Source organism: Nycticebus coucang, chromosome 22 (assembly GCF_027406575.1).
Source record: "Nycticebus coucang isolate mNycCou1 chromosome 22, mNycCou1.pri, whole genome shotgun sequence".
Taxonomy (NCBI): Eukaryota; Metazoa; Chordata; class Mammalia; order Primates; family Lorisidae; genus Nycticebus; species Nycticebus coucang.
Window position 1 is genome coordinate 57,215,939 of NC_069801.1, and position 11,566 is coordinate 57,227,504.

Sequence of the window (11,566 nt, forward strand, 5' to 3'; positions counted from 1 at the left end):
ACGTGTCTAAATAATATTTTGTTACACACAGATATACAAGACTTACTTTAACTCTTCTTTTATTTTTGAATGTTAACTTGGTTTACAATTTTTCACTAATTTAACTATTTCTGTCCTGCTGGAGGTGTTCTTTTTGCCCCTAGATTCTCACCATACTTCCGCACCCCAGGAAGCTGACCCGGGAGGGCTGGAGCAACAGCTCCCACGTCTTCCCGTTCCAGTTGGTTTTGGACAATGTGCAACTGCAATGGGAGGAGGTTGCCTCCGTGCAAGGCTGACTCAGGTTACTTGTATCTCTGACCAAAGGCCAGTACTGTTCTCCAAGTGTCCTGATTTAGTTTCAGCAACATCCCCATCTCTCAAGTCCTTCTGACCTGGCGTTTGTCCCACCCCAGCAGCTGCCAGCCAAGGGTGCCACGCCCAGCCATACCTCAGCCTGCGTCCTTGTAATTAGCCCCTTGGTAGCTGAACTCCCCTTGAATCATCTGTTTCCTCCTGGGACCCAGACTTATACTTTCTAATGTGAATCTTGAAACAAAACCATTACTTCCCTCTATAATTATTTTTATAGAATTGATTAATAGACACAGATTTTATGCCAAGTACTACCCACTTTTAAGGCTTTTCATAACTATACTTCCAATAAACCAGTAGCACATGAGTTTTGTTTTTCTCTAAAACTTTGTCAACTGTTGTATTACCATTAGGAAAACATTTCTAATTCGATTTATAAATCATAATATCTCTTTGCTGTTTTGATTTCTTTTATTATCCCATGGTTAAATTCCCCCCATATTGTTCATTTTTATTTCTTTTTTTTTTTGTGAATTGATTGTCTAAGTCTGTTGCCAAGTATTGAAATTGGGCTGCTTATCTTTTTCTTATTTGTAAGAGCTCTTTGCATGTTAAGAGGGTTAATTTTTTTTCTGTCATATATGCTGTAAGTAGTGTTTTGTTTTTGACTTTTTGTTATATTTTTTGAAATATAAAATTTCAAGTGGTAAAATAACAACCATTACCTCCTGGTCTCAATATGTGGGATCAAAGGGCACCTATTTTCTAAAACATCTATTTGATATCTAGTCCCATAATGCTGTGCACTCTTACTTAAAGATTCATGCCTACGTCTCTTGTTACAACCCAGAACAGTAAATAAGGCTTCTTCATACTTCTCACAGTGCCTAGAATAAACACACAAACAAGAACAAAAAATAAAAACAAACAAAAAGCACGCACACAAAATCTCTCATAAGAGATGAATCAAGAAACAATTTCATGCAGGGGAAAGGGCTTAGAGAAGAATGATTTTAGCATATTATTTCATTTTTTTATTACTAAATCATAGCTGTGTACATTAATGCAATCATGGGGCACCATACACTGGTTTTATAGACCATTTGACATATTTTCATCACACTGGTTAACATAGCCTTCCTGACATTTTCTTAGTTATTGTGTTAAGACATTTATATTCGACATTTACTAAGTTTCACATGTACCCTTGTAAGATGCACCATAGGTCTAACCCCACCAATCACCCTCTCTCCGCCCATTCTCCTCCCTCCCTCCCCTCCCTCTACTCCTTCCCCATATTCTTAGGTTATAACTGGGTTATAGCTTTCATATTGAGATATCATCTAACTCCAGTAAGATTAGCCCATATCACAAAATCCTAAGAGCAGAGATGTTGGCGTGAGTGTGGAGAAAAGGGAACACTTCTACACTGCTGGTGGGAATGCAAATTAATACATTCCTTTTGAAAAGATGTTTGGAGAACACTTAGAGATCTAAAAATAGACCTGCCATTCAATCCTGTAATTCTTCTACTTGGTATGTACCCCGAAGACCAAAAATCACATCATAACAAAGATATTTCTATAAGAATGTTTATTGCAGCCCAATTCATACTTGCTAAGTCATGGAAAAAGCCCAAGTGCCCATCAATCCACGAATGGATTAATAAGTTGTGGTATATGTACACCATGGAATATTATGCAGCCTTAAAGAAAGATGGAGACTTTACCTCTTTCATGTTTACATGGATGGAGCTGGAACATACATATTCTTCTTAGCAAAGTATCTCAGGAATGGAAGAAAAAGCATCCAATGTACTCAGCCCTACTATGAAACTATTTCATTTTGAACCTGTGAAAGTGAAGATAATAGTGTCTTCTGTGATATTATTGTTCATTTTTCAAGAGAGATTGAGTTTATAGATATTAAGCTATTTGTATAGATTATATAGTGAAAAAATCAATAAACAAAGAAAAAGATTTTTGATTAGTTGTTTCTTAAAAAAAAAGTAAGTAGGGTATTTGTATTGTAAGATCACCCGATTTATCCAGTGTTTATGCAGGAACTGTAAGGGGTCACTGCTCCCACCTCTTGCCCTGATTGCCATAAAGGTTCCCTAAATGGTCTCCCTCTTTTCACTGTGTCTCTCCCAGTTTATTCAGCACTCAGCAGCCAGAACCATCCTTCGGAAACATAAATACGGACGTGCTCCACTGCTCTCAATTCTCCAATGGCTTTCCATACCACACAGAACAAAATTCAGAGATGTACCATGGCCCACGCGAGCCATGATCTGAGCTTCAGAGATGTACCATGGCCCATGTGAGCCACGATCTAAGCCCTGCTGGCCACTGACCTCCCTTCCTGCCCTTGTCCCCTTTCTCCATTGTGCTCCACAAACATCAGTTTTCCTGCTCTTCCTTAAACACAAGAGGCCTTATTTTGGGGTTCCACCTGCCCAGAATGCTCTTCCTTCAGATGTTTGTATGATTTGCTTTCTCTGTAGGTCTGGGGGTCATGAAGATGAAGGTGAATACTTGTGGTGTCCTTTGGGTCAGGCTGGACCTCAGGGCATCGTTGCCGCAGCTATATGGGTCCCCTGATTCTGTGCACTATACTCAACTTCCTATGAGGCAAGCATAAGGCAACTGTGTACACAAAAAAATGTTTGCCTGGGCTCCATGCATTCAACTGAGGTGCCATCTGTTTGTAACTGTTTCTGGGAAAGGAAGATATCCAATATCTGGAAAACGTGGGGCCTGTGGAAAGTTTCACACTCTTTTTTGGGGGGGCAAAAGAGGAAAGAAGAAACTGTTGGGTTTATGGATAGTTGGAATCTGGTAGAGTTGGGCCCACTAGGACGAAGACGGGGCCAGTGCAGGCCTCTCACTCTAGCTGAACTGGGATAATTCCCTCTGGATAATTCTGCCTGGTTGTCTGCACACTCCAGTATCACTCCAGGACCCTGCCCTGAGGTCCAGCCTGACCCAAAGGACAGTATTCTAGAACTTTATGTACACTGCTATATACCCACGGTCGGGCACCTAGCAGGTGCTCGATTAATATTTGTGAAAGAGATGTTGCTGCAATTCCATGTATGGAATTTTGAAAACTTAATATTATTAACACTTAAAAAAAGAAGAGAATGAAGGGATTTGGGGGGAGATTAAAAAATGACAGAATCTTGGATAGCTCACTATTCAAGAGAGTGACATAGGAAAATGCCAGAACTTTACATTTCTTGGCTATAAAAATCGATGTAAATGGTAGGCATCCCTCAGAGATAGTATGGGCTTTATTCCAGATCATCATAATACAGCATCACAATAAAGCAGATTACATAATTTCTTTGGTTTCTCAGAGCATAACCAGGTTATGTTCATATTACACCATGGGTTATTAAGTGTGCAATAGTATTATGTCTAAGAAAATAATGTTAATTAAAAATACTTTGCCTCTAAAAAGTGCTAATGATCACCTGTCTACCTTCAGAGGGTAGTACTCTTTTGCTGGTGGAGGGTCTTGCCTCCAGGGAAACGGCTGCTGACTGGTCAGGGTGGTGGTTGCCGAAGGTTGGGGTGGCTGTGGCAATTTCTTACAATAAGGCAACAGTGAAGTTTGCTGCATTGATTGACAGTTCTCTGCAGCATGTGATACTGTTTGACAGCATTTCACCCACAGGAGAACTTCTTTTTTTTTTTATTTTTATTAAATCATAGCTGTGTACATTAATATGATCATGGGGCACTATACACTTGGTTCATAGATCGTTTGACACATTTTCATCACACTAGTTAACACAGCTTTCATGCCATTTTCTACTTCTTTCAAAACTGGAATCAATCCTCGCAAACTCTGTCACAGCTCTATCAACTTAGTTTATGCAATATTCTAAGTTCCTGGTAATAACTGCAAAAATGTTCACAGTACCTTCATTGGGAGTAGATTGCCTACCAAGGAACTCCTTGCTTTCCAATCCATAAGCAGCAACTTGGTATCCATTCGCATTTTAGCATGTGATTACAGCTATGCAGTCTCTACTTCTAAATAGGCCCTACTTCCAATTCTTGTTCTCTCACTATTTCTACCTCATCTGCAGTCACTTCCTCTACTGAAGTCTGGAATCCCTTGAGGTCAACTGTGAAGGTCAGAATCAACTTCTCCAAACTCCTTTTGTTCTTACTGTTTTGATCTTTGATCTCCTCCCATAAATTGTGAATATTCTTAATGGCATCTGGAATGGTAAATCCTCTCCAGGTTTTCAATTTACTTTACCTAGATTCATTAGAGGAACTGGTAGGTACAGAAGCTACACCCCTATGAAATGTATTGCTCAAATAATAAGACTCAAAAGACTAAATTACTCCTTGACCCATGGGCTGCATAGGTGAATTGTCAATGAGCAGTAATATTTCGAAAGGAATTTATTTCTCAATAGCGGGATTAAAATTTTTAGTAAACCGTGCTACAGACAGGTGTACTGTCATCCAGGCTTTGTTGTTCCATTTCTAAAGTACAGGCAGATAGATTAAGCATAATTCTTAAGAGCCCTTAAACTTAAACCCGCCAGCTGCATTATTTCCAGCATGAGAATCTATACCTTTTGAAGCTTTGAAGCCAGGCATTGACTGCTCCTTTCGAGCTATGAAAGTCTTGGGAAGCTCTTTAGTCTATATTGGAAATCTGTTGTTGAGTGTAGCCACCTTCATCCCTGAGTTTAGCTAGACCTTCTGGATAACGTGATGCAGCTTCTAAATCAGCACTTGCTGCTACACCTTGCACTTGTATGTTGTTGAGATCGCTTCTTTCCTTAAACTTTATGAACCAATCTCTGCTAGCTTCCAATTTTTCTTTGGCAGCTTCTGTGCCTCTTTTGATCTTCACAAAGGGGGGGCCTTGCTCTGAATTATTCTTTGGCTTATAGGAACTTTTTTATTATTGTGATTGCAGTTTTTGGCTGGGGCCAGGTTTGAACCCACCACCTCTGGTGTATAGGACTGGTGCCCTACTCCTTGAGCCACAGGGGCTTCCCAGATTATAAGAATATTATGACTGGTTTGATCTTTTATACAGATCAATAAAACTTTCTCTGTATCTGCTATAAGGCTGTTTTATTGTCTTGTCATTCATTCTCTCAAGAACTTTTCCTTTGTATTAACAACTTGTCTGACGGTCTGGTACAACAGCCTACCTTTTGGTCCATCTTAGTTTTCGACATGCCATCCTCCCTAAACTTGATCATTTCTAGCTTTTGATTTGAAGTGAGACATATGCAATTCTCCCTTTCACTTGAACACTTAGAGACCATTGTAGGGTTATTAATTGGCTTCATTCCAATATTGTGTGTCAAGGAATACGGCGGCCCAGAGAAAAGGGGAGAGATGGGGGCATGGCTGGTGGGTGGAGCAGTCAGACCACACATAACATTTACATATGAAGTTCACCATCTTATATGGGCCCAGTTTGTGGCACCCAGAAACAATTACAGTAGTAACATCCAAGATCGCTGATCACAGATCACCATAACGGATGTAAACAATAATGAAAACGTTAGAAGTGTTGATAGAATCACTAAAATATGACACAGAGAGATAGGAAGTGAGTGCACAATGTTGAAAAAAAATGGAGTGGATAGAATTGCTTGTTGCAAGCTTGCCACAACCCTTTGGTGAAAAATGCAATATCTGGGAAGAGCAATAAAGTGAAGCCCAATAAAACGAGGCATGCCTATGTTACAAATATTTACTACCCTCCCCCATAAAAACATTCAGTCAGCTTCCTCTGTGCCTAACAATGCTAGACCCACAATGCGCATCTGTGGCATGAAGGAAGTATTTGGGGTTACTGACTCTTAACATCGGAAGAACTATCACGGTCAACTTTATTCAAGGGAAGACTTTATTCACAGGAGTTTCTTGAACTGCATTCAGTTCCTCTTTCTATTTAATAATGCAATCCTTGGATTCTCTACGTGTTCCTCCAGGACACACATCATGCCTTGATCTCCTATAATGCTCTTTGCGGCCCTCCCCCCAGCGTGCAGGGTCCCTTCTAGAATACGGCATCCAGAATGAAGTAGAGGGCTCCACCCAGCACTGAGGTCAGCTGGTTTCACACCCCTGTTTCTCAGTACCCTTGCCTCATGCTAAGCTTCAGCACAGACAAAACCCAAACATTTATTCCATATAACCATTTATATGTATACTTACCTAAAAACAGACCTGCATATTTTTCTGTTGACTTGATATTGTTTATTTTAGTTCATGTCCCTGCCAAGGCTTCCCAGCATTCTGCTACCTTCATGTTTACTAAAATGATTTCTCTATCTTCCTTTGATTGTGGGGTAGAAAATGTTGAATAAGAGCAAGGTCACACACACATCCTCTGCACCTCCAGCAGGTTGTACTTACGTTAATTGTTAAGTCACCACCACCCTAATGGAATTCCCTGCCTTGTTTCAGATCTTTGTGAGAAAAGTGTGGCTAATGACAGGCTGAAATCAACAAATACTGTGTCTTTACCATGCCCTTCATTTGCGCTGCAGTAATCTTGTTACTAAAGGGCATGGGACCAGTTTGGCATAATCTATTTTTACTTGACATGTTCCAACTCCTGGCAATCATCACATTTGTGGTGTTTTCTTTACATAAGTAATATATTTAGTTCTTTGGCCTACAATTTTGTCAGGGATTTTCCAAAGGTCTCACACTCTTATCTCCTGTTTAAAAAGGGAAATAGTTGTCTCCCGTCACCTGTGCATGACGCATAAGGTTCTGTAGTAATATTTGCATGCTATATTAATAGTATGGGCCTTTAGACTTGGATTTATTTGAAGCAACTGAAGATTATCTTTCTAGAGCTTTTTTTTTTTTTTGCAGTTTATGGCCGGGGCTGGGTTTGAACCCGCCACTTCCGGCTTCTGGCATATGGGGCCAGCACCCTACTCCTTTGAGCCACAGGCACCGCCCTCTAGAGTTTTATTTTTCTTGGCAACCATGTTGTTCTAATTTATCTGATAGGCTTTCACTACATACAAGACTCCCTCTGTGCTGGAGAGACAGTTGTGAACATACACTTTACAGTTAAACATGGAAAACAAATTTGCACAGGCAGTTGTCAGCGTGCAATAATTCCTCAGGTGTTACAGGAGCCTCCAGGTGGGGCAGGCAAATCTGTGGCTTATGGTGGCCACTCGTGATCAGATTTGTATTTTGGAAAGGTCATGCTGACTATATTTGAGAATGGGGCTTCTCAAACTGGAATGTGCCCAGGAGTCACCTGGGAATCTAAAGTCAGATTCCGACTCCACACACCAGTACAGGGGGCTGAAGTTCTGTTTCTAACTGGGTCCCAGGTGAGGTTGAAGCTGGTGGTCCTTGGACTACACATTGAGGAAAAAGGCTTTAGAAAAGCAGGGTAAAAAGGCTGTCATCGCAATCTGGAAGAAAAATGGCACAAACTAGGCGATCCCTGTTGCATTCTTCAAAGCCTAGAGATGAATCTTTTTTATGAAAAATATGTCACTATTATTTTCCTTTCATCTTTGAATAATTGTGCAGTTTAAATTAAGGAAAGGGAAGAAAAGCTCAATTCCAGTCTTCACCCTCGATAACAGGCCCAGAACTTCACGAGCTTGCTTTAAGACCACTGAGGCCTTTGTTATCTCATCTCATAGATGGAGTTGGTTGGGATGGATTGAAGTGTGTCCCTGCTGAGATTCCTATGTTGAAGTCTTCAGCTCCACACTTCAGAATATGAGATTGTTTGGAAATAGGGTTATTGTAGATGTAACGAGTTAAGGTCACACTGGGGTGGTAGGGTGGGCCCCTAATCCAGTTGACTGGTGTCCTTATAAAAATGGGAGATGTAAACACAGATACAGATACGTGAAGAGAGCCACCAAAAGATTAGAGTTGTGCTGCTACAATCCATGGAGAGAAGGCTGAGACGGATATTTTTTTCCTCACACTTTCAGACGTCTGTGGACCACTTGGAGCCCCCAGAACCATAAGACAATAAACTTTTCTTCTAAGCCACCCAGTTTGTGGTAGATCATTACAGCAACCCTAGCAAGTCCCTATGTTACAAGTCACTTTCAGGTGTAAAATACTATGCCATTTTCAACACATGTCTTATAGGAAATCTGAGCTACATGGGATTACGGTACAAGATTTCTGTTTTTCCAACCATTTATTAATTCGTGGTACTAGATCTTCCTTTTGAAAAGGCAGGTCTAGTACATTCTTTTATTTTGTGAGCCACTAAAACTCAGTAAGAAAGAGCTACTCATACTCTTGGTAGCAAGCATCTAGTGAATTTTAGAGAACTATGAGTGTCCTCTCTCAAATGTGACTGTGATGGGTTTGGAAGAGAAGATAGACATTGAAGCTATGCTCTAAGATGCCCCTGCTCAGAAGAGTATCAAATGCAAACAAGAGCAAGTGAAAATCTTATAATTTATGATTCAATATTAATCCCATTCCTTTAATTCACAACAAATTAACTAACAAACCTGTTCACCTCCCCCCCACACAAAAAATTACTCCATGTGGTGGATTACAAACCCGATGAGGAAAAACAGCAATACTCCATTAATGTTTATAAATTTTGTAATGCTCAAATTTCCCATCTATTTGGAAGTCAGCCTGCGTAATTAAGGATTATAGGGAATTATAAGATGAAAAATATCCCGTAAACAGTGTGCATGGAAGTTATCACCACTATTATATCTCTACCGTTACCTCCTTAATGACTTAATTTTCCACAGATGGCATTTTTAGATTTACATTGCTGTTTTTTTTTTAACTCAACAAAACCTCATTATTATCCAAGCAACACAAATATTTTTCAAATCGCAGGCTTACGTCTTTGGCTTCTCCACAAGGTATCGGAAGTGTTTACTTCCAATGATTTTCACGGTGATCTCAGGCATTGCATCTGGGCCAGGGGGAGTCTTCCAAACTGCTGACATGATGCTTCTTAAAAATCTCTTCAATTCCTTGGGGGTTAAAATAAATAAATCATTCTGCTTGATTTCCCACCAGGGAACTACAGCATCCTTGTCAATAACAGCACCACTAATACCAGGAAGAAGTGCTCTTCCTATATGATCTCAGTTAATAGTCTTAATAAAGACACGAATGAGACACTTTTACTTACTAATATTACTTTTTTTTTTTTTTTTACAGGGGAGGGCATGGTCATAATGTAGCCATGTAATTTACTCAACAGCGCACAATTGGGTAATAAGCAGAGTTGGGATTCTCACTTAAAGACATCTGCAAAGCTGCTTTGAAATACGAGGTGACTCTGGCTTCCTGTAATACCAGGCATCAGAAGGGATTCTTGTGAGGTCAGAGAGGTGTTAGTGGAGTTTTTGAAGAGCCCGTATTCAGCTCTGATGCCGTTTCCTCCTTTATGAAACAGGCATACTTTCAGTTCTGTTCTGGGGACTCCAGTGAGATAACGTGTCTGGAGTAAGTCTGTTAGGAAAGAGGGATTTTGTTACCACGGATGGACCTGTTTCTGCAACAGTCTAATGAACTTGAAAGTGAGATCCTGCACGAGATGAGCCCTGGGTGTGTAAACAGGTCTGACGCCAAAGCAAAGGTGAAGTTCAGTTAACCTCGCACAGGCTGAGCGCGCCCTTTCAGAGCCTTTCAGAGAGGGAAAGGGTGGCGCCTGTGGCTCAGAGGGATAGGCCGCCGGCCCCAAATGCAGGAGGTGGCGGGTTCAAACCCAGCCCCGGCCAAAAACTGCAAAAAAGGGGAGGAGAGGGCAGCGGAGAGGCGGAGAGGGAAGGGAAGGGAGAAAGAAACCATTCTAATGGAAAGGCTACTTGCCAGGCCCACAGAGGGTGTGTTATTCGGCCCTGGTCACAAAGAGTGGGGGCAGAGCTGTTTCTAGTATTCCGGGGTAACAGACCAGGATTCTTCCTAAGATCCCATCCAGTGGGCCTTGCACCCTCTTAGAACCTGTCTGGAAACTTCGAGGCCCAGAGGGTCTCCTCCCTGCCCCGCAGCAGCTGCTCCTCGGCCCTGGGACCTTTCCTGGGGACAGCAGAGGGACGTCCTTACCGCTGGGGCGGCGTTTGCCCCCCGGCAGCCCAGAAGGGCGAGCTCCGTGGTGCGCTCGGTGCTCTTGTCCCGGGTGGGGCGCGGGGACCGGACCCGGGAACCGGCCAGGCGCGGGGCGGCGCTCGGGCGCAGGCGGCCCCGCCAGGGTCGCTAAGGACGCGGAGGCCGTTGCCGGGCGGGACCGGGTTTTCCAGCAGCTCCCAGGCAGCGCGCGCTCAGCCCGGAAGTTTCCAAATCTCTGCAATCGCGCCTCCTCAAAGATCCGCGGGGATCTTTTATTTATTTATTTATTTATTTATTTTTATTAAACCATAGCTGTGTACATTAGTATGATCGTGGGGCACCATACACTTGGTTCATAGATCGTTTGACACATTTTCATCACATTAGTTAACATAGCTTTTGTAGCATTTTCTTAGTTATTTTGCTAAGACCTTTACATTCCACATTTACTAGGATTCACATATACCCTTGTAAGATGCATCGCAGGTGTAATCCCATTAGTCCCCCTCCTTCCCCTCCCTCCCCTCCCTTTCCCCTTTCTCCCTATTCTTAGGTTGTAGCTGGGTTATAGCTTTCATGTGAAGGTCCTACATTAGTTTCATAGTAAGAGTGAGTACATTGGGTACTTTTTCTTCCATTCTTGAGACCCTTTACTAAGAAGAATATGTTCCAGCTCCATCCATGCCATTCAATCCTGTGATCCCCCTACTGGGCATATACCCAGAAGACCAAAAATCACACCATAACAAAGATATTTGTATCAGAATATTTATTGCAGCCCTATTCATAATTGCTAAGTCATGGAAAAAGCCCAAGTGCCCATCGATCCACGAATGGATTAATAAATTGTGGTATATGTACACCATGGAATATTATGCAGCCTGCGGGGATCTTTCTAGAAGTCCAAACTCGCTCACCCGGGTGGTCAGGCTAGTCCTGCCTTCTCCCTGAGGCTTCATTTCCCTTTATGAGATTGGGATTCCAACACAGTAGGTTCAAACCCAGCCTTCTGTGCTGTGTGGCTTTAGATAAATCCCTTCTGCTCCCCAAGATCCTGTTTCCTCCTGCGTGAAACGGGGCCCCATGGTGTCACGGACCTAAGGGCGAGTTGGTGAGGAAATGAAGTGCGAATATACATACTGTAGTGATAACAATAATTTTGAGCGCCACCGCTGTGCCAGACCCCTTATCTG

The 11,566-nt window shown here is 42.0% G+C and overlaps 1 protein-coding gene across 1 annotated transcript in view; it reads right to left on the minus strand.

Annotated features, from left to right (window-relative positions):
* The window catches only part of C22H1orf87 (chromosome 22 C1orf87 homolog), an 88,764-nt gene extending 78,333 nt beyond the window's left edge, over positions 1–10,431 (minus strand). The window contains exons 1-2 of the mRNA XM_053576754.1: positions 10,363–10,431; positions 9,159–9,283 (exon numbers count right to left, since the gene is read on the minus strand). Of these exons, the coding sequence (XP_053432729.1) occupies positions 9,159–9,265 (107 nt within the window). The 5' untranslated portion in view covers positions 9,266–9,283; positions 10,363–10,431. The remainder of the gene's footprint in view (positions 1–9,158; positions 9,284–10,362) is intronic.
* Between the last annotated feature and the right edge of the window lie 1,135 nt (positions 10,432–11,566).